This window comes from Saimiri boliviensis, chromosome 3 (assembly GCF_048565385.1).
Source record: "Saimiri boliviensis isolate mSaiBol1 chromosome 3, mSaiBol1.pri, whole genome shotgun sequence".
Lineage (NCBI taxonomy): Eukaryota > Metazoa > Chordata > Mammalia > Primates > Cebidae > Saimiri > Saimiri boliviensis.
The window spans coordinates 166,841,357-166,865,905 of NC_133451.1; the positions used below are offsets into that span (position 1 = coordinate 166,841,357).

General features: G+C 38.1%; 1 protein-coding gene across 1 annotated transcript in view; it reads left to right on the forward strand.

Moving 5' to 3' along the window:
* QRFPR (pyroglutamylated RFamide peptide receptor) overlaps nt 1-22,571 on the forward strand; it is a 55,314-nt gene extending 32,743 nt beyond the window's left edge. The window contains exons 2-6 of the mRNA XM_003936247.4: nt 9,780-9,938; nt 13,474-13,535; nt 17,234-17,469; nt 19,739-19,836; nt 20,555-22,571. Of these exons, the coding sequence (XP_003936296.1) occupies nt 9,780-9,938; nt 13,474-13,535; nt 17,234-17,469; nt 19,739-19,836; nt 20,555-20,952 (953 nt within the window). The 3' untranslated portion in view covers nt 20,953-22,571. The remainder of the gene's footprint in view (nt 1-9,779; nt 9,939-13,473; nt 13,536-17,233; nt 17,470-19,738; nt 19,837-20,554) is intronic.
* The last annotated feature ends 1,978 nt before the right edge of the window (nt 22,572-24,549 follow it).

Genomic DNA, 24,549 nt, shown 5'->3' on the forward strand with positions numbered 1-24,549 from the left:
AAATCAAAAAAGAAAAGCTGTATAAGGCAATTTATTTAGAGATGGGAGGGCCTCCAGCAGTAGAATTTTTTTTTTTTTTTTAAAGTGGTTCTTGGAAAATAGGCAGAGACCTAGTCTGTTTTATTGTAGCCCTTCTGATTTTAAACCACATGCTCATAATTCTTGCCAAAAATATTTTTTAATATAAGAGATTAAAGATTGAATTTGTAATTAAAAAGCTCTCAAGAAAGACATTTTCAAGCCCAGGTGATTTCACTGGATAATTTTGCCATTTAAAAATGAATTAACACCAGTTTTACAGAAACTCTTCCAGAAAACAGAATTGGAAGAAATAATTCCCAGCTTATTTTATGATGCCTTCATTATGATGCTGACAAGTAAACCAGAGAAAGACAGCTCAATAGAGAGAAAGCTGCAAACCAATAGCTCTCATGACCTTGGGCACAAAAAATATCAATATAATGCCAGACGGAATCCAACAATATATAAAAATACATATACATCGTGATGAAGTAGGATTTATGGTAGGTATGCAAGGCTGGCTCAAATTCCAAAATCAGTGTAATCTACCATATCCATCAAGCTAAAGAAGAAAAATCATAGGATTACTCCAATTAACACAGAAAAACACTTGACAAATTTCAACACCCATCTATGATAAAAATTCTTGGCAAGTTAGTGGTAATACAGAGGAGCTTTCTCAATTGGATAAAAGCGTTATAAGAAACCTACAGCTAACATCGTATTTCATGGTGAAAGACTGAGTGCTTTTCTTCTAAGATTGAGAACAAGGCAAGATGTCTGCTCCTCACCACTGTTATGCAAAATTACACTCGAAGTACAAGCCACTAAGAGAAAGAAGGACAATAAGTAAGAGATATGCAGATTGGAAAGGAAGAAATAAAAGTACCTATATCTGCAGATGTCATTACTTTCTATGTAGAAAATCCCAAAGAAGCTACAAAAACACCTAGAGGTAATAAGTGAGTTCAGCAAGGTCGCAGCATAGAAGATAAAGATGCAATCACATTTCCATATATTAATGATAGAGGCGGCGGCAGGGAAGTGCTGGGAAGGGAAGGGCATGGTTCCTGGCCAGATCTCTACCCTCAGGCCTGTGCCTGTGGACCTAGGTGAAGACAGGCATTTCTGTTTTCATGCCCAAATGTTGCATTTCCCAAGACCATCCTGGCCTGCCACGCCCTCACCCTGTGCCTATAAAATCCCTGAGACCCTAGCGGGCACAGAGGCAAACAGCTGGACCTCAAAAGGAACACAATAGTGGAAGAAGACACAAGCAGCTGGACTTTGAGAGGAACTCAGCAGCGTTAAGAGCACACTGACAGGCACTGGCAGATGCCAGCAGACCATCACCGGGGGAACAGACGGGGCAGTCAGAAGACGGCCCGGCCGCTCAACTCCATGGGAAAACCACCTTCCTACTCCATCCCCGTTCTGGCCTCCCCATCCACCTTGCTGAGAGCTACCACTCAATTAAAAAAAAAAAAAAAAAAACCTTGCACTCATTCTCCAAGCCCGCATGTGATCTGTTTCTTCTGGTACACCAAGGCAAGAACCCCGGGATACAGAAAGCCCTCTGTCCTTGCGATAAGCCAGAGGGTCTAATTGAGCTGACTAACACGAGCTGCCTACAAAGGGCAAAACTAAACAAGCACCCTGTAGCACATGCCCAGCAGAGCTTCAGAACTGTGAACATTCATCCCTAGACCCCGCCAGGGGTCGGAGCCCCGCAACCTGCCGGTATGCCTGCACCCCTAGGGGTTTTGAGCAGCGGTGCACTGAGGAACAGAGACGCAGCCCCATCGCAGGCCCTGCGACAGGGACAAGGGAAAATTCCCCATTTCATTTACAGGTGACAAGCAGAAACTGAAATGAACAATATAATAGCACCTAAAATTACTCCGAAGGAAATAAAATATTTAGATACACACTTACCAAAACTTGCACAGATTCTGTATGCTAAGAATTTTTTAAAATGCTGATGAAAGAAATCAAAGAATACGTAAATAAATGGAGAGACACTGTGTTTGTGGCCTGGGAGATTCCACATATGAAAGAGGCTCGTTTTCCCAAAATTGATCTGTAGGTTTAATGTAATTTCTCCTAAAACCTCAGCAAGGATTTTTGTAAATGTAGAGAAGCTTATTCTAAAATTTTTGTGAATAGACACAGATCCTAGAATAGCTAAAACAATGTTGGTAAAGAAGAACGAAGTGAGAAGAATCACCCTACTCAATATTAAGGCTTATTATAAAATAAGATGATGTGGTGTTGGTGGAGGAATAGGCATAGATCAATGGTACAGAATGGAGAGCCCAGAAATGATCTACACAATATAATCAATTGATTTTTTTGACGAAGGTGCAATTCAATGGAGGAAGGATAGCCTGCTGAACAAACGGTATTGGAACAAATACACATTCATAGGCAAAAACAAACAAACAAAAAACCTTAAAATAAATCTCACACCTTATACATTTTACTCAAAATATGTTATGTAGACTTATTGTAAATGTAACATTACAAAACTTTTTTTTTTTTAAATGAGAAAAGTTTAGGACCAGACACAGTTCTCAGAATTTTTAACTAACACTAAAAGCACAGTGCATAAGAGGAACAATTGATTAATTGAAGAGATTATATGAATGACTAGCTACAGACTGAGAGAAAATATTTTAAAAGCACCTATCTGAAAAAGGGCCAGTGTCTACCATATACAAAGAACTCTCAAAACTCAACAGTAAAAAGGCAGTCTAGTCAGAAAATAGAGAAAAGACATGAAGAAACATTTCATTAAAGAGGATATAAAGATGGCAGATAAGCACATGAGAAGATGTTCAGCATTATTAATCATCAGGGAAATGCAAATTAAAACCACCGTGAGCTATTGCTACATAGCTATCAGAATAAGGAAAATAAAAATAGAGACAACACCAAATGCTGGTGAGGATGTAGAGAAACTGAACCAATTATATATTGTCAGCAAGAATATAAGATGATACTACTCTGGAAAAGAGTTTGGTATTTTCTTCTAAAGCAATATATGATTACTATACAACTCAGAAATTACATTTTTGGGCATTTATCCAAAGAAATGAAAGTCTGTGCTCACATGAAAATCTGTACGCAAACAGTTGCTATAATTGTAAGTCAAAAACTATAATCAGCCCAGACGTGTCCTCCAATGAATAAATGGTTAAACGAACTGTGGTACATACATAGAGTGGGATAAGTGGCCCCTCAGGGCCAGTGGGACATCCTCTGTCTCCTTTTATGAATTCAGAAAGAAACCTAGAGAAAAAATGGCTCATCTTCTTCACCTGAAAATTCCCCACTGCAGTCTCTTTACTGATCTTTCTCTTGGCACCTGGCAGCCATTTCCCTTCACTCATCAGAAACTAAGGCTCCTTCTCCCTCTTCACATGTCTTCCACTTTTTCTTCCCCTGGATAAAATTTTTCCCTCCCTCCTGTTACACAGATAAGAGCATTAATGGAAAGTTCCTGAGTCACAGGACAATCACTAGAGTACTTTGTAATCGTCTTATACCTAATGGTAATAATTACTGGGAGGGCTGAGATTTTAGAAGAGGCCAACCACACATCTGTTTTAAAAATATTTAGCAATTAAAGTTCTCATCTTTAGTTTTACAGTTTAAATCAGCAGAATATTCCAGTGTATATTGGATGAATCTACTTTGGGGCCTTATAAAATATTCCTTAAAATTACAGATGCTTTAGATGTCAGAACCCCAGCAAATTATACTACATACAGCTGGACCTGCTTTAGTTGAAGCAGGGCTGGAGCTTGGAACCCCCTATCCCTCTTCACATTGGGCCTGCCCCTCCCTGTAGGCAGCTCCTACAGCACCCCTGTAGAAATACAGTGCTCCCTGGAACAGTGATGGAGCCACCAACCTGGCTCTTCCTTGAGAGGGCTTTACACTTGAGGAAGTCCGTAGATCTGTTCCTGTGTAGTTCTCAGCCACCCTTGTACAACAGTTCTAATCTTGACTATATTTAACATGTTTCCTACTCTTCTACAACAGGATGTGGTTGAGGGGATTGAAATGGGATTCAGGATTTGGTAAATTTCTCATTAGCAGCTGCTTAATTATAAAACACATTAGACACAACTAGAAACCTGCAGGTTGTATTGGGACAAGAGTGCATAGGCTGTTTGAATATGATTTGTTTACTTGGCACATGAAATTAAGGTAATTATATGCCAGACTGTTATATAATCTGTTAGATCATTATTTCAAAAAGTGGTTGCATCAAGTAAGCTTTCCTTTATGAAACTGCAGAGTGTCTATTCACATCGTTTTTCACCAACCTTGGAACAAATTATTCACAGAGTAGTTATTATCATTAGATATTTTCATGTAATTATACCTCATTATACCATTTTCTAAATTAGTAATGTTTTAAATCTTCTCTACAGTTAAAGACTCTGGTTTCTTGCATTCTGTTCTTTCCATTCAGATCCTTTTTAAAGTCACTATTACGCAGTAAAGTGAATACAAACACTGTTCAAATTGTTTTGAATTTTCAAATGTCATGTTTAGAAATAATATAGTCTTGCTTCTCTTTGAACTGAGACCTGCTCTGTGTAGTGGTGGCTGAGTGGATAGGAGAGTGAACACTGTTCTTAATGAGAACAAAATGTTCATGTTTTGGGCAATAAAGTTGTATAAATGAGTTAAAGTTGCAGACGGAAGGCAGTAGATATTAAACCAAAGCAATTGTTCCTAATCCAGTAGGCAAAATAAAACAATTGTACCCTCTTTCTCAAGAGTGAGGCATAGTAGAAATAGAAGCAGCAATGGAAACAAACTGTAGTAGAGTTAACAGTACACACAGAGATAACATAGCCCATAGTATGCTATATTTTTTAAAAACTACCTTTTCAAGAATAAGGTAGCAAAAAAGAAGTATATCAAATAAGTCTACTTGGTTGCAAGAAACAGGTGACAGCTAAGGAGCTTAAGAGAAGGGAATGTATTGGAAGGACATTGAATGCTCACAGGATCAGTATGAAGCTGAAGGAATGGACCTACAACAGAAAGCGACTGAAGGAGCTCAGTGGTCAGCAGCAATTACTCAGCGGTGACCTATTAGCACTCGTGATCTGGTGAGCATGTGACCACAACACCCCAAACTCTCTTCCATCTGCATTCAATTCTTTCAACACTAGAGATGATCTCACCTATTACTGCTTTGTCCTCCTAAGTAGGAGCTCTTACCTAACCTGCCCACAGTAGGGGAGAGTTAGTGTTCTAAAAGGAAATTGTATTGCCATTTGGAGAAGTGAGGTGGATGATGGAAAATCAAAATATGAGAAATATCCATTCCAGGCTGACTCTAAGAAACATAACTGTGATATTAATATCAGATAGTCCTACAAGGAAAAAAAAAGCCATCCCAAGTAAACAGCAAGAAAACAGTGCCCTATGCAGGGAATATAGGATTATCCCAGTTTAAAATCGCCATATTTATGGAAAGAAATGTCACGAAAGATACATTCCTACAAATAATTTACACCTATACAATTCACATTGGGAAAGATAAAGGGTAGAATAAACTGACTAAAGAGCAATCAGAGAGATTACCACAAGAAGAAGCTGAAAAAGAAAGGGGGTGGGGGTTGATGACAGAGGCTTAATGAAGGGCAGAGAAAAACCAGAACTCTTCAATGCTTATTTTATTTTAGTCTTCTAGATCTTGAAAAGTGCTCTCCCAATTAAAAAGGGCAAAGATGGTTAGAATGAAAATAAATATCTAACATAAGTAAGTAGATAGCAAAAGAGCATGTTCCTATTTTAAAAGAATTCAAAACTGCATCCTAGATAAATTACATGACAGAACATTGAAGAAACTTGGAAATGTGATTAAGGAAATGCTGTCAGTAATTTCTTAGAGAGCTGGTTGGAGAAATGTCAGAAGTAATGAATAAGGCAAATGCTGTTCCAAATTTATTAAAATGGTAAGATGACAGATTATGGAACTACAACTTGGTGTGAAATTCACAAATGGGTTATTAAACAGATAATTTATGAGCAGATAGACAAGAAAACTGCCACATAGCATGGACACAGTAAGATAAGTGAGGGTGACATAACAGAAGGAACTGGAGTCAGACAACCTGGACTCATTCTGTCAATAAATAGCTGTGTGGACATGAGCATATCTTTTAACTTCTTTGAACTGCAATATCTTTATCTAGGAAATAAGGTTATTAGATTAGATGTCCTTTAATGGTCAGGTTATCCACAGAGAACATGTCAGCCCCAAGTGTGTCAAATTTACCTTGATTCTTTCAATAGGGCTACCCAACGATAAAAAAGCTGCCATTTATTAAAGAATGTATCCCTGTATTAGTTGTTTATGTCATTTTATGAAACACATCAGTGCTATGACAGATGGGTGTTATTAATCCCTTTTTTCAAATCATGAAATTGAGGCTCAGAGTGGCTAAGAAACCAGATAAAGCAGAATCAGAGTGTATCTTGACATCAATGAATCAATTGACAGATATCTTGTGCTATAATATACAAAGTGAATGTATTTAGGATGGATAACACTATAATAAGATAACACTACAATCAACATGGCAAAAATTCTTTTTTGTTCGGTTAGCTATATTTAAAATATATTTCTTGTCAACCAAATTGTTTATAAAATATTAAAAGGTACAAGGTTGTTTTCAATAGAAAAGGTTCTAATTAAATTTGCCAGAAAAGAGAAAATACCTAGGATAAATATGAAGATTAATAATTTATACTCATATTCATTTACTCAAGTATCACATCCAAACCGGGATTTGAGGTAAACTAATTTATTCACAGCATAGTAAGTATTCAAACACAGTGGAATTTGTTAACATTGAAAGTACATTCCCGCAGTTGGCATCTAAACCATCTTTCCAAACAAAAGTAGGCCTTAAGTTTGAACAGGATTTTGTCTTGGGAAACTGTAACAAGGAATAGGAGTGAGTGGAATTGGCTCTTGGGTTGCCATTTGGAGCTCCCCAAAAGGATTGAGAAGGGAGTATCTAGAGTTATATCTAAATACGTTTTTCCCCTTAGGAATCGGATAGGAGGTAAGGGAGTCTTGGGTTAACAAAATTTCTATTAAAGTGATCCAGTTCATTTCAAGTTGATTTCAACCATTTGAAAAATCTAGCACAGAAGGCTGATGTAAACATCAGTTTCAGTCACAGAAGAGGGTGTTTAGACTTGGGAAACCAAAACAGTCCCACAGTTTCTGCCTTGGCCAAGCCACATCCTGAACATTGGTGGGTTCCCTTCTGCCTGGTCCATGGCCCATGGTCCATGGGGGTTCCTTTCTCCATTCACCTTTTTGAAAGTTCTGAAAAGCATAGCAAATGAGAAACAACTGAGACAACTAGGAAAGATGGGTGACATGAAGGCTTCTTTCAAATATATATGGAGACACTGTTTGGAAAAGATGGTTGGTTCTGAGACTCTGAGAACAAAGCTAGAAATGGGTGGAATTGTAAAGCACTTTTTCCAATTAGAGCCTTTCTAAAATGGAATGGGATGCCTTTAGGAGTGATAAGCCTTCTACTCATTTGTTCTTTTCAATTCAATGAATATTTATTAAAGGCCTACTCTGTTGCCATTCTTAATGCTGAGAATACATCAGTGAAAAAGATAGAAAAAAATTCTTGCTCTTGCATTATCTATGTTTTAGTAGGGGTAAATAAACAATAAAATAATTTAAAAATAAAAAACAAATTAGCAGCATATATATTATATATCAGTATGTTAAAATGTGAAAGAGTTATGGGAAAGACTAGAATAAAAGAGATAAGGAATGAGAAGAGATAGAGAATGGGACAGGTGTAATTACAAATATGGTTGTTAGAGTAGGACAGCCTCACTGAGAAGGTGACTATATTAGTCAGGGTTCTACAGAGAAACAAAACCAATAAGATATTTAGAGATATTTAGGAGAGATTAATTATGAGGGATTGGCTCACTCAATTGCAGACACTGAGAAGTTCCATGACCTATTATCTGCCACCTAGAGGCCCAGGAAAGCCAGTGGTGGAGATCAGTTCAAGCTTGCAGGCCTGAGAACCCAGGGAGCTATTAGTGTAGATCCCTGTCTGAGTCAGAAGGCATGGGAACCAGGAACACTGATGTCAAAAGGCAGGAAAAGATGCAAGTTCCACTTTCAACAGAGAGCAAATTCACCCTTCCTGTGCCTTTATGTTCTATTCCAGCCTTCAGTGGATTAGATGCTGCCCACTCACACTGGGAAGGGAGGATCTTTTCCACTCATCTATTGATTCAAATGCTCATCTCTTCCAGAAACAGCCTCTCAGGCATGCTCAGAAATAAGTTTTGCTGGCTATCTGGGTATTCCTTAAGCTAGTTAACTGGACACATAGAATTAACCATCACAGTGACATTTGAGCAGACTTCAGGGAAGGATGTCGGGGAGTGATCTCAGGGAAGAGTATTCCAAGGAGCAAGAAAAGCCATACAAATACCTGAGGTGGGGCTGTGAAAGCAAGGAGACTTCCCATGTATTACTTCTCTGAAATGCTTGAGACCAGAGGTGTTTCTGATTTCAGATTTTTGGGGATGTTGAAATATTTGTATAGACATAATTAGATATCTTGGCAACGAGACTGAAGTCTACACATGAGATTCATTTATGTTTCTTACATACCTTATACACATAGTCTTAAGATATTTACATACAATGTATTAAATAATTTTGTATGTTTTGACTGTGACTTGCCACATGAGAGAAGATGTGGAATTTTCTATGTGTGGTGTCATATCAGCCCTCAAAAAAGCTTTGGGTTTCAGATCATTTCAGATTTTAGATTTTGGGATTAAAGATGCTCAACCTGTATTTAAGCAGAGTTTGGCAAAGCATTTCGGAGAGAAGTTGAAGAGAGAATTTCTGCTTTTGGTAGAAACGAGGGATAGATAACCTCTGATGAGTTTTCCAACTTGATATTCCCTGAGTATATGATTCTCTGGTAGTTGGAAATCATGAATTTGGTAGCAGCAAGCAGCATGGGTTAAGACCAGAGGTGCCAGACCAAGGCTCACAAATCCAAATGGTGAAGGGGTCAGACAAATAGTATAAACATTTTAAAAGACTAACAATACATTCAAGATTTTTAAACTATTCTGAAAACCAAATGAAGCATGTTTTCAGGCCAAATCTTGCCTAGTGGCCACCAGTTTGAGACTGTTGCATTACAGAAAGTGAAATCAGGAGTGTAATGGTGTAAATACATATATAAAGTCTTAGACAGGAAGTCAAAGGAGAATAAAGGATAAAAGAAGAAATCTGAGAGTCTTTGATGAGAACTATTCCTTTGTTATGATTTGACAGGAAGCCCAAAGAAAAGAGAGAATCAAAGATTACTCTGTAGCAGAGAACCCAGAAGACCAATTCACAATGACTTTGCTCTTCCCCAAGCCAAGGTCATATTGCTTATTTTCTACTATTATCAATGGCTAGATACTGATTTGTCCTCTCCTTGTCTATTTATACATTGCATAGCATTTAGGAACTTAGAATTTAGTTAGAGGGAGAAAAATAAGTCAGTGCAACCTTTTTCAATTATTTTGTGTCTACAGTGTAATTGCAATTATGAAACTTTTTGGCAGAGGCTCAGAAATAACTGACTGTGATAATTACAAAGAGACCGATGAAACCTTCATTCTTTTTCTTTTGATGTGTGACTTGTCCTATTTCCTTGCTGCAGGTGCTTTCGTTTGCAAGATGGTGCCATTTGTCCAGTCTACTGCTGTTGTAACAGAAATCCTCACTATGACCTGTATTGCTGTGGAAAGGCACCAGGGACTTGTGCATCCTTTTAAAATGAAGTGGCAATACACCAACCGAAGGGCTTTCACAATGCTAGGTGAGGCCACTGGATGTGCCAATGACAGTGTGAATGACATTTTTTATTACAGAACAAAGAGAACCATATTTTTAAATTAGAAGAATAGCTTCTTACCTAATTTGATCTCAGTAGGCATTGGAATATAATTTGAGAGTCTCAGTGCTCTCCCTGTTTGCCTCCACCTCCTCACCATCTCTCTTTTAGGCCAATGTCAGCACTGAAAATGTATCATTTTGGATATACTTTTTCAGCTTACATCTTAAATGTTTAGGCATGACATTAAGCTAATCCAGGATAACCCCATCAGTGGCATTGCCATGTTAACATTCATTAGATCGGGAACTGTCATCTTTTGCTTGTTTGTTTTGGTTTTTAAAGACAGAGTGTCAACTATGTTGCCTAGCCTGGTCTCGAATGTCTGGGCTGAAGTGATCTCCCCGCCTCAGCCTCCCAGAGTGCTGTGATTACAGGCATGAGCCACTACACCCGGCTGGGAATTATTATCTTCCGATAAGAGGACTCTAAGCTAAAATAACAGAGCAGTTCAATTTTTTTTTCTTTTTTTAGGCAGGATCTCATTCTGTCAGCCAGGCGGTAGTGCAGTGGTGCGATTACAGCTCATTGCAGCCTCAACCTCGAGCTCAGTGATCTGCTCCTCCCACCTCAGACTCCCAAGTAGCTGGGACCACAGGTGGGCACCACCATGTCCAGCTAATTTTTTAAATTTTTGGTAGAAACGGGATCTCTCTGTTTCCCAGGCTGGTCTTGAACTTCCGGGCTCAAGCCATTCCCACTTGGCCTCTCCTGGTACTTCTTGGTCTCCCAAACTGCTAGGATTACAGGTGTGAGCCACTGCACCTGGCCAGGCAGGTTGATATTGATAGAGAGCAGGATATGTGTTTTTAGAAAAGTAGAGAACAGGGGTCCTGCCCTTGTGGTGAGAACAGAAGGGTAGAAGGTGACAGAGTACATGAAAACAGTGGATGCTGAGTGCTGGGGATGCCTGACAAAGGCACATTCCACCCACTTTATACTTTTGCTTTAGGCATTTCTGGATAGTCAGCTCGCTGTAACTATTCCTGAGTCAGCAAGTCACAATGAACACACACCTCACGATAAATTGTAAATTTGAAAAAATGTCCTAAAGTCTAACACAGTAAAATGGAAGCATTTCTCTATTCAGTAATTATAATTGAACCATTTAAAACCTTAATGTGCTTCACAGTGGTTTGAATTTAATATAGCTAATAATGAGAGGTGTAGCAAGCAACTAATGTGATAATCAAAGAAAGCAATTTTTACTAATAGCTCACTTGAGAAGAATGAGTAAACAGTTATTTCTGCTGTGAGAATTTAGCCAGTATTGGGCTGTGGAATTACAGAAAAAAAGCCTTGCAGGCTTTGCAATGCCAAAGTCATTTTAAATAGCTTGAAGGTAATAGCTAAATCATTAGGGGAGAAAAATGCTGGTTTTAGTTAGTTTTAATTTTATACCATATCTTTCCTACTAGGAATTCCAAGATTTCTGGGCTTTTAGTAATTGACATCCTTCCAACATCAGAACACTTGAAAACAGCATGTGGGGATGGAAAGCAAGTAAGGAAAGGATTCCATGGAGGAGGGGCGTTATTAACAACGAAAGAGAAGTGGCAGGAGTGACAACATCTCAAAGCGTAGTTGGTAATAGGTCAAGGCAGTTCCTACTCATAAGAGACATAGGAGACAAGAAGGTTTTAAAATCAAATAGACCAATCTCGCCACAGGGGCTTTGTGGACTGTTGTCTAATGTCACACGGTGACCCAGATTTGTCAGTCACTATTTATCTGTCACGTCCCATCCGTCCTTCCAGCTGAGATTGCCTAGACCTAGACAGGGGGTCTCCAATCTTTTGGCTTCCCTGAGCCACAATGGAAGAAGAGGAATTGTCTTGAGCTACACGTAAAATACACTAACACTAACGATAGTGGATGGCTTTAAAAAATATTGCAAAAAACTCATAATAAAGAAAGTTTACAGATTTGTATTGGGCCACATTCAATGCCTTCCTGGGCCACATGTAGACTGGACAAGCTTGGCCTAGACCCTCTAGGCTTTCTTGCCCAGATGTGGTCACTGTGTCAGTATTGTTCATCTAACTCTACCCCTTCTATCTCAGAACTGTCCAGGGATCCAGGAAGGTAGGCAATGAGCTATGCCAATTAGACTCAATTCCTCCAGAATCTGTTCTAAAGACCAGAAAAAATGATTGGTCATAAGATAACTACATGTGATTAAACTATAACAGATGTGTATGGTAATATGGAGACCCAAAAGAGAGACAGTGAGAAATAGAGACGGCCAGACAGACAGACTTGTGAGTCCCACAGCCGCCTGGCATCATTGGATCATGATGAATTTCTATAGGCAGTACCAGATTATGTGTTTCTTTATAATAAACCCCAATTATGGCTTAAGCGAGTCACTGAAACCCAAAGCAATGAACTGTTTTCTTAACATTCCAGCCAATATAGAAAGAACAAGCAGAGTTCAAGCTGGAAACTTTTCCCCCAAATCAAAGTTGGGGATCTTGGTTCTGTCCTCTTCCATGTCTGTTAAGACACATGAGTTGAAATTGTTCTTGGTAGTTAATATATTTTTTTTTAATTTTCTATGAGTACAGTATTAAAGCAATTCCTTTCAACAAGTTCGTGGAGGACAGGGAATTTGGAAAGAGCATTCTGGTTTTTGAAGTTATTAGTGTTCGTTTCCTAAATAAGAAAATAATGTCCATGTTATGGTACTTAAGATAAATGTACATTTTATTTTAAAAAGAGGTGATAGAGGGTGTTATATGTCATGTTTAAAAAGTTATTCATCCATTCAGCAAATATGGATCAGCCCCTACAGAGGGCCAGGAATTTTCCTAGGACTCTTATTTGAAGAAACACAAAAATAAATGGTATTGTGTTTGCTTTCAGGGAGTTGGAGGAAATTGAGAAGTGAGTAAGGGCAACCAAGACTCTGCACTAGAGAGTGTGAAGAGACAACAAGAAATTAGCAGTCAGTTTATTTGGAAATAGTGGCGGCCTTCAAAGGTCCTCTGGAGAAGGTGATTTCTGAGTCAAGTCCTGGAAAATGAATACAGATCGACACTGGGAATAGGGTGGCCAGGGAGTGGCACAATACCTTCTGGGATTCGGGAACTGAAATCAGCGCTGCAGGCTCTCCGGTAGGGGACTGCGGTGTGAAGAGCGAGCATGGGCTGAAATGAAGGAAAAGAGACAGGCAGTGGAGATGGCCGAGAACCTAATGGGCCATGCTAAGGAAAATGGGTTTTATCTTGTAGGCAATGGAATACTATTAAACATTTAAAGCTTGTTTTATGAATTTTATCCCAGCAGCAGTTTTGAGGGTGGTGAAAGAGGGGAAGCGTGAACCTTGGGGGAGACCATGGCACTGCCCTAGGGCAGAGGACAGCTGCTCTCCTATAGGGGACCTTGATGGTTAGAGAATTATGCATGGATGTGTTTTCCTCAACTGAGTCATACTCTAACCACTTCATCACTTCTACAGGTGTGGTCTGGCTGGTGGCAGTCATCGTAGGCTCACCCATGTGGCACGTGCAACAACTTGAGGTAGACTCCAGCTGGAACTGATAATCATATTATTGAACAATTTTCTCACCCGTCTTCATTGTAATTATTTTCCTTCCTGCAGGAGCAATACAACAAATTTTTATGACCTCAAGTATTTCACTGGAGGTCTTTTAAGTACAATAAAACAATTTTTAAAGGTTCCTTTTCCTTGTTTTTTTATCTAGCTCTTCTTGATATATTGTTAGGACTATAATGCTTAAAATACAATTTAAAAAAAATACACGGGTCACTTTCTACATTTTTCTGCAAGCCAAGCATGCTTTTCCCAGTGTCCCCAAATGTTTTGTTACATTTTAAGAATTGGAATGATTGCTCTAGGGTTTTCTTTTAGTTTTCAGTCAAGTAAAAAAAAATTGTAATAAATTTTCTACTTAGTTGACTCTCCTTCAGAAGTCCTTTCTTACCTGCCTCCTATTCATTGACACATTGAAATTCTAACTGGAAACATGTCAGGAGATCATCTTATTCAGCCTGTCTCCTTTCCCCACACCTTTGTCTGACAGGCTCAGCCATGCGCGGGGATTCACAGCAACGAGAGCACTGAGTTGGTTTTAGGCAGGCCAGCCTGTCTGTTAGGGTGGACTTTAACATGTCTTGGATAAGTGATCTACCCAGACAGCAGTCTTCAAAGACAGCAGGGGGTTGCTCACATACCCTCTAAGATAATTTTTAAATGATTTATCCCTTCGTATCTCTTAAAATAGAGATGGGCAAATGTGAAACTTTACTGTCCATGTCATGTCATCTGCAAGAATAGCAAATGAGCCTAAGGAAAGATAGCATTTAAAAAGCAGCCTGATTTTTTTTTTTTCATGTAACTGATTTATTGAATGAGCTGAACTCCATAGGTGAGAGCAGAAAGTAACTTTATTTTATACTTTGCTACCTGTAAAAATGCATCTAAGGACTTTTTTAGTCCTCTTGGTGAAATATCATGGATGAAAAAATCTTGAGCAACTCTTCCAGTCAGATAATAAAATTTCTCTGCTTACTTTCACTCATAAGAATAGTGTGAGTTCTGTTATTAAACTGTCCTGTTCGGTACCATAATTACGTAAATCCATACTTTTTTTAAATCAATTTACAAGTTTCCCTTTCCTCAGTGTGAATAGTTTTCAGGCCCAGAAATGTGAAGGAGTTATGATCAACTTCTTCTCTGTTTCCTCTCCTTGTGTTTATTTTTCTCTCCCCTGCCCCACCGCTCTCCCCGACCCTGGTACTATTGTCTGTCTCTCTCTCCTCAGAAGCTAATGAGGAGAATGGGGAGAGGAAGGGACAGATGTCACTGGAATCAGTGCCCTCTAATTGTGGTGGTATTGCCTGCGACTGATTATTTGCTTCAGGACTTCTCAGAGATAACAGCACTGAGACCTCCAGCCGGCTGGCAAGGGATCATGCCAGCTCCCTTCTGCGGAGGCTGCCCTTACGTTCAGCATGAAGCCCAGACTGGTGGAGCCCTTTTATAAATGAGTCACTCTAGTCCCAAATGGTGTGGTCCATTTCTAGCCCATAGAAAACAAACAAATGTATCCATTTTTAAATAAAAGAAAAGTGTTTTATTTTATTTAATATAGAAAAAGTATTTTTATATATTTAAAAAATACTCTAAATATTTTTTAAATATATAGTTCATTATGTTTATAGAAAATGCATGTCATGTCATTGGCAAAGCCAGTCCTCACTGTCAAATAGATCAGCCCAGTCAAAGTTCTTCCCTGTCAGGAAAAAGTCTGATTAAACAAATGTATTAATATGCATCCATGGCCACCCTCTCAGTCCTAAATTCTATTAGAACAAGCAAAGACTTCCTGAGGGTATGCTCAGATGGTTTTATGGAAAATTTCAAATCTTTACTCTTCAATTTCAGATTTTCTATTCTCAAACACAAACTTCTTGAAATTTCCACTGCCTAATATCGTCCTGAGCTTGCAGGGAGTCTGAACTTATCACTGGGATGATACAAAGCACCCTGCCTTCAGTATTTCTCACCACTGCTCTCTGCTTCACTTGCGCTGGGCTCTCTCTCATGAGTGATGTATTTGTCAATTTTCAGGTGATAGAAGCAGTGAGATGGTTGAGTTAAAACTGTCATCGCTCCTGCCTCCTTAATGTATGAAAAATGCGAATTCACAATTTTGCAACAGCAGTCAAATACCTTTTTTCTCTGCCAGGCTTTACCCTGAATAGAAATATATTTAAGACAGAGAGAAGCACAAAGCCCTGCCATGGGTTTATGACGCCTTAATCACTGTGGCTTCACTGACATCAGTCATTTGAGTTTTATCTTTTCTTCGTGCCCCAGGGTAAGATTCAGTTTGGGTGAGAGATGTGACTTCTGGATGTTGGGAGAAGGCTGATTACGAAAGAGAAAGTGGGAATGAGGACCCAGCATGACACTTCAACCTTGGGGACAATGTTAGGCAGTGGAATTTTAGGGAAGTGTATGTAAAAAGAAGATCTGAAATTGAAGATTAAAGATCTGAAATTTTCCATAAAACCATCTGAGCATGCCCTCAAGAAGTCTTTGCTTGTCCCTAGGGCTATGTGAATCTGATCCAAGACTCCCAGTCCAGCATGCTTTTAGATATGTCAGTCCCATGGCTCCCTGGTCAGGCCCTTGCAGGCTTTGCTTCCATGGATGGAGTCAGAATGAATGTATTTAACGTTCTATTTCCAGAGAGTTTGAATCTTGAGATTATTTTTCAGTAAGCGTTATTCCTAGTTGTATTTGTAAGTAACTCCTAGGTCAGAACTTGAATTTTCTTACCTTTGAAGAGTAACTAAAAAGCTGCTTTTCCACATTCAATTCACGTTGAAGATTGGTGATAAAATTTTCTGGGAATGTAGGCAGAAATGCACCTGAGACCTAAGAATTCACCTCCATAGTGAGTAAAATAGCAATAGTTTTGGTGACTTCTCTTGTTTTTATTCCTGTAACCCAAAAACGCAACTTTTGAATATGCTTTAAATATTTAGCTTGTTCTAGAAGTAGCCTTTAAGGCACTATCTATTATTTATTATTGTTATTAATAATACTTTTGAGTTTCTAACGTGAGTCTACTAGAAATAGTATTAATAAACCAGAAGATATAATCTGAATATTTGTATGTTGACAATAGTTTGAATCCCAATTTCTAATTCATCTCAGGATAAAAGCTGCCAGTTGCCTTTTTAATAACTTTCCAAGCAATCTGATCATTGCAATATATGAAGTGACAGTAACAAAATACAGCTTTCAGTTTTTCAATTGAAAGATGTATCACGCCTTGTCAAAAATCTATCTCAACAATTGAAGGAGCAAAATAATTTAATAACAAACTAGCTAGCAGGCACTGCAAAATATTTTTCAATATATACTTTGATGAATGTAATGCTCTTTCAGTCAATTGAAAACTTGTGACTAGTGGAAATAAAAGTTGAGAAATATAAAAAATGAAAGTAAACAGGCTGTGAACCTGAATTTCATTTAAAATAGAAAAGATGGTATAAAACTCTTAAAAGCTTAAGCAGTGAAGTGGAAAACAACGTAAGAACAATGAAAAATGTACATTTAAAATATGTACTGGGGACAAATTTGAAAGAGCTTACAAAATGTTGTAGTACTGTAATACTTGGCTGATTTCTGTTCTTTTGATGCTGACTACTGGTTCTTTTAACAAATTATTCTTATTATAAAGATCAAGTATGACTTCCTATATGAAAAAGAACACATCTGCTGCTTAGAAGAGTGGACCAGCCCTGTGCACCAGAAGATCTACACCACCTTCATGCTTGTCATCCTCTTCCTCCTGCCTCTTATGGTGATGCTTATTCTGTACAGTAAAATTGGTTATGAACTTTGGATAAAGAAAAGAGTGGGGGATGGCTCAGTGCTTCGAACTATTCATGGAAAAGAAATGTCTAAAATAGCCAGGTCTGTTTAATGAAATATTCACCTCTTTAAAATATTTTTAATTAGTTGTGCTGGAAGGGATGGTTACCAGGGCTCTCAGAACTCCTAGGTAATTTAGTCAAAGCAACCTTTGTAATTCAAATTTAGGGCATGGACTGACTTTAAACTCTTGAAGTTTTACATGTGGCAGAAAGAAAGAACGAGATTACCAGCTCACAAATCAACCTGGAAGTTACAGCAGTATGTAGAAACTGACTTGGAATTTAGAACATATATGGTGTGGTAGGAAGACTGTGGGCTGGTGTCAGAACTCTGTGGTCCTATGAGTACTCTCTCTGTCACTCACCAGCCATGAGACATACATCAGAGTCACTCCCGAGGCTCTGCTTTCCTCATATGTACAAGGAGCTTAATAACATCCATTCTTACTCAATCCCACCCAAGGATGATGCTAAAAGACATGAGATTGATCTGTATGAAAATCCTTTGGAAACCGAAGCATGTTATTTGTTTTAAATTATTATTATTGATTTATTTTTACCTAAGGACTTTGCTTTCTGATTTTATTCACTAACAGAAATTTTGAAACATGACTTACTGCTATGATACTTGTAGCCCATATCATTTATTTAATAATCTACACTGAATGATTATTAGAAACAAAGCAAACAAAACCTTAAATGGAGGAGTCTGGTGAATTGGTGGGATTTTACCATCTTTCCAAGTGCGCAGTGATCCCTAGTGCTCTAGTGCTTAGTTTGAATAAAAAAATCCTTCCTTTCAATGAACAGGGGCCCCTAGACTGTTCAGCACCTTGGGACCTATTGCTAAGTTGTTTCCTCTCATTTCCTTGGAAGAAAGAGCTGCCATTGAAATAAAAGATAATGGGCCAGGCCTGGTGGCTCATGCCTGTAATCCCAGCACTTTGGGAGGCTGAAGTGGGTAGATCATCTGAAGTCAGTAGTTCAAGACCAACCTGGCTAAGATGGTGAAATCCCATCTCTACTAAAAATACAAAAATTAGCCGGGTGTGGTGGTGGGTGCCTGTAATCCCAGCTACTTGGGAGGCTGAGGCAAGAGAATTGTTTGAACCCAAGAGATGGAGGTTGCAGTAAGCTGTGGAGGTTGCAGGAAGCTGAGATTGTGTCACTGCACTCCAGTCTGAGTGACAGCTCAAGACTGTTTCAAGTAATAATAATAATAAGATAATAAGTATGAGTTTTTATAAACTTAAAGGACCATGCAGATGTATAGAACTCTTGCAGATGTAAATCCTCTTTACAGATGTCATGGAAAATTAGTTGGACGCCCTGGTTAGTCATATTGTTAAGATATATTAGGCTGAGTGTGGTGGCTCACACCTGGAATCCTAGCACTTTGGGAGGCTGAGGTGGGAGGATTGCTTGAGCCCAGGAGTTTGAGACAAGCCTGGACAAAAAAGTGAGACCCCACCTACAAAACACTTAAAAATTAGCTGGGTGTAGTGGCATGCACATGTGGTCCAAGCTACATGGGAGGCTGAGGTGGGAGGACCACTTGAGCCCAGGTTGAGACTGCAGTGAGCTATGGTTGCACCATTCCTAAACAGCCTGGGCAACAGAGTAAAACTCTGTCTCAAAAAATCAAGATATATCATACAGATGTGCATTTTAATTCTATCCCTAGAGCTTCTCATATTTCATAATTTTTTTTTTTGGTAGAGCTGGAGTTTTGTCATGTTGCCCAGGCTGGTGTCAAACTCCAAGATTCACACAATTCACCTGCCTTGTTTTCCCAAAGAGCTGGGATTACTGGCGTGAGTCAATGCACCAGATCCACATTTTATAAATGTTGATGTTTTACTAACACAAGCAAGAATGCTTTTTAATATAAAGTAAGAGGTTTATATGGAAGTCACAGAAGTTAGACTTCCTAAATTCACATCCCAAATACAGCCCTTATTAACTATCCAACTCTGCAAGTTAATTAACCTTCTGTGTGTCTCAGAATGGACATACATCTATCAAATGGCTTATTGGGAAAATTAATGACATAATTTATCCCATGCAGCTAGCAGAGTGCCAGATTCATAATGAGCAGACATTCAAAGAACATTTATGATATGGAAAATATTAGGATGGGAGTAATGTCAGTAGGAAAAGATGATAATCATCCCACAAATAACCTATCATGAACTTAATTTAAAAATTACGTTTGAGTGGACTAGGCTCAGACTTCAATAGCTTTGCTGTCAACTTGGCACATTTGCCAAGGAGAAGTTAACTAATACAATGTTTCTTTGTGGGGTTAGGAAGAAGAAACGAGCTGTCATTATGATGGTGACAGTGGTGGCTCTCTTTGCTGTGTGCTGGGCACCATTTCATGTCGTCCATATGATGATTGAATACAGTGAGTGTTTGTCATTCGCATTTGATAGACATTCTCATTTATTTCTTACTAGAATAGACAGTGAGTCCTAGAAATGTGTCACTGTTCACTTGGATAATAAAATACCTAACATTTCATATGTTTCTTTCATGTCTTCAAGATCACAAGGTTATTATGTATGTGGTAGGTCATTATGTATGAATATGACTAAATCTTTAATAATGACAGAAGATAAAGAAAATTTTGAGATTCCTCTACCATGTTACTCCTTCTGTTCTCCCTAATCTATTTAAACTTTGGGAAAGGAGTGATACTCTATGAGCATTCCCTATTTAGAACCCTGACTTGAACAGTCAGACCTGCAGTATATTCTCTTTGATAATCCCAGACTTACCATGGTTCTCAGTATGATTTTGTTTCTGTAAGGCTAGTGAACATTTAAAGGGTTACTGCTGCTTTCAGTTTACATGAAGCTTGGAGTTATCAAGCTGCAATGCTATGAGCTCCCTACTATGTGCTGGACACCAGGCTATGCTTGTAAGCCTAGATTCTCTAAGTGAAGACTTATCACAAAGGTTATTTTTATTCAGATATCAGATGCCTCTCCCAAAATGACCTTGAGAACTTTTGACACCTTCAACTACTTATACAAGTGTAAGTCTTTGACAGGAGACATAAAGAAGTTTTATTTTATGCTCATTAAAATACATGTACATTCTAAAATATTACTTTATTTCAGGTAATTTGGAAAAGGAATATGATGATGTCACAATCAAGATGATTTTTGCTATAGTGCAAATTATTGGATTTTCCAACTCCATCTGTAATCCCATTATCTACACATTTATGAATGAAAACTTCAAAAAAAATGTTTTGTCTGCAATTTGCTATTGCATAGTAAACAAAACCTTCTCTCCAGCACAAAGGCATGGAAATTCAGGAATTATGATGATGCAGAAGAAAGCAAAATTTTCCCTCAGAGAGAATCCAGTAGAGGAGACCAAAGAAGCATTCAGTGATGGCAGCATTGAAGTCAAGTTGTGTGAACGGCCAGAGGAGGAAAAAAAGCTCAAACGACATCTTTCCCTCTTTAGGTCCGAACTGGCTGAGAATTCTACTTTAGACAGTAGGCATTAGTCGTAACACTATCTTCATAATTAATGCCCTTCAGATTGTAACCCGAAGAGAAAATTATTTTGAGCAAAGGTCAAATACTTACTTTATTCTTGAGATGATGACGAGAAGGAAATAAATCAGGTTTCTGTTAAAAAATGACACGAGGCTGGTCCAGGTGCAGTGATGTTTACAACCAGCTGATCACAACGACTTAACAGGTTTCTGTGTTCCTTCTCCATTCCCACTGCTTCACTTGACTAGCCTTAAAAAAAAGCGACATGGAAATACAATTTTGAAAAATTGGTAAACCATACTTTCCAGATTATTTCAGTGGATTTTTAAAAATCTTGTACAGAAATCAGTGTTTTTAGCTAGCAGTTTTTCTCCCACACACAGTCACTGTAATGTGACTTTCTAGGTATTACTAGATTGGATACAAAAATAACTTAAAATTATATGTTCTTTCTTGAAAATTAAGTTAATAGTTCAAGGCTGTAATGTAATTTTTAGTGCACTGTTGAAATTAGGTGATATAGTCTCTTGGACGTAAGGTCTGTGCCGCATCATAGTCAAAGCAAAGGGAGAAGCGGCCAAGTGACGGATGAACGAGACTTAGAGGAAGATGCCTGTACTGGAACTTTGTATAGTTCTGCCAGTTACCTTGCTGCCTTGCTGTGATGACTGTCAAATCTCCTAACCTTTTAAGCCTTCGTGTTTTCCTGCATAAACTGGAGGTGATACCTCCTCCACTCTACAGACTTGCTGTGAGAACAAAATGAGATTTGAGCAAACAAGCCCTTTGTACTCTAAAGCAGCCTCAAGCTCTGATGCATTATCACAGCTCCCCATGTCTCAGGTCTCCCCTTTCTGTTCTCTTTTCTTTTCTGATACTTTCCCTGACCCCTGCCCAACTTTCTCCTCATGTCTGTATTGTAACTGGTTTCTCTAACCAAAATAAGAAAGTTTGGGAAGCCTCATTTCTGTGATATATTTAGGCAAAACTAACTGTCTCATATGGTTATCTTTTTAAGCCCCTTATTTTCACCGATGGGATTTCTTATATAAAAGGAATTTTCTGTGTAGTTAATAGATGAGGGTGTGAATCAACTCCAACTCCATGAAACTGTACTGTGCCCAAGGCTGACCTTCGAGAGCTGGGTCAGGAAGAACAACAGAGTTCCCCACTCATATTCCTTCCCCCAACTTCCCTGAAGTGCAATCCCTGTCTCTTCAGTCTTCTCTCTGACTCCCAAATGTCATGGACACGGAGGCCACCATCACAGCACTCCGTTATTTTCCTTTCAGCAGCTAAGATTCCTAAAGTCCAGCCTCAGCCTCACAGCCAAAGCGTTTATTCTGCTTCCAATTTTCCAGCACTTATTCTCTCGACAGGTAATAGAAAGGAAGAGAAGTTTAAGAGCTTATAGGACATTACTGGTAAAGCTTTAAGATTTGGGAACAAAGACCTAACTGTTGGGATTTTCAAGATACAGACACTTTTTTATACGTATCAGTGAAGCATGCATGAAAAAGATAAAGATGAAACTGTGTACTATTAGGAAAAATTGTCAATATGACACTGCAAAATTCACAAAGAGAAAAGAGAGACTGATTATTTGGTTTGTACCGAAGTGGACAAATTATGGGTTATTTATATAAATTGCCTGTCATATCTAGTTATCCTATGGCAAAACATGATTATCGTTAAACATTAAACCATTAAAAATGAATTGGATTCACTGATTTTGTTTATCTTTACTCAGTTGGTAAATATTCGTATAATTCTTTCTACATTTGATGCTCTAAATACGACTTAATGAAAAACAGATAAATCAACACTGTTATTGACCATGTAATTATTAAGATTAGATGCTTCTTTGAATTCCTAAATACTTAGATACTAGGTAATAACGTAAATAGTTACTGTAATATTTCCAGACATCTTATGAAAGCTTTAAAAAAAATTTGCTCACATTGCATTAAAGCTGTTTTAGAAACAGAAGTAGTAATAGCATACTTTTTTGGTTCTCTAAAAATATCGTCCCTTTGCTCTGTTATTAAGATTCAAAAGGTAAATATGTTTCAACCTGTTTCTGAAAACGTCCTACTATTAGCCAAAGAAGCTCTGAATCCCATCTGGATGTTGAATCCAGACACTGATGTAACACAGCCTGTGAGTCCATAGAGAGTTCACCCTGGATTTGCAAAATGAACCTGACTACTGCATTTTCTTCTGTTTTCCCTGACTTCACAGTCCTCTGAGTATTATATTCCCTTTGTCTTCTACTCAGCCATCTGCTTTTTTCCACTTTTGTCTCTGCCACAGGCTGTCTGTCACTCATTTTATCCATCTGATTTTCCTTTACCTGATGCTTGGAGTGAAAATTGAAAAGGCTTTGTGGATCCAAGAGGTAGAGTTTGGAGTGGTACAGAATACTAGTTTTTCATCTATTAATATTTAAGCAAACCATTTGTGAAAGCAGTAAAAAGGTACGTTTCACTGCTCATACTTCTGAGCCTTTTATTTCATTATGGATCACTGTGCCAAAAAGAGGTCAGTATCTTTTCTCACAAATCTCCAAAAAGCATATGAAAAGCTGCTCAACATCAGTAGTCATTTCTCCACTCTCTCAATAGGTATGACCTTTTGAGGAACATCCACAGTTCATGTCCCTTTCGATTATACTGTGAAGGATAGCTGCTTTTCTCTCCCATAGTTTGGTATGTTTCAGAACACCAGTGTTATACATACTAGTTTGATTAAAGATTAATTACTAGTCCCAAGGCCATTTTAAAAAGCAAAACCCAGTTTCAGGCCCTATACTATGTTACTTGAAGTCTTATAATAAATTAAAATATCAAGAAAATGTGTCATTGGCCTAAGGACAGATATCTAGCTACATGCAAAATAACAAAGACACCGGAAGAAGAGGCATGAATATATAATCAACTTATTTTGGCAGAGGTAGCAGCATAATTCAATGGGGAAAATGACAACCTGAAAACAAAATGTTCTGAAACAATTGGATATTAAAGTACTAAAAATAAGACCTTGATTCTTATACCACATACAAAAATTAACTCATAATGTATCATATACTTAAACGTAACAGCTAAATCTGTAAAACCTCTAGAAGAAAATATAGAAGAAAATTCTGGTACCCTAAATGAGACAAAGATTTCATAGGGCACTAAAAGGAGGAAGCATAAAAGGAAATTGGTAAAATTAACTTTGTCAAAATTAATAGCTTCTGCTAGTTGAAAGGTAATGGTATCAAAATGAAAGGACAAGCCACAGATTATAAGAAAATATGTGCAAAACACATCTAATAAAGAACACATATCCATTACTTATAAAGAATTTTCACAATTCAGCAATAAACTTGGTGAATTATTTGAACAAATATTTCAACTAAAAAGAAGCACAAATCTCCAATAAGCATATGAAAAGCTGCTCAACATCAGTAGTCATTATAAATGGCAAAACAAAACAACAGTAATAACCCCAGAATAGTTAAAGTTTTAAAAGTGTTGGTAAGGATGTTGAGCAACGGGAATTCTCGTGGCTGGTGGATATATAAAATGACACCGCTATTTGGGAAACAATTGACTGATAAA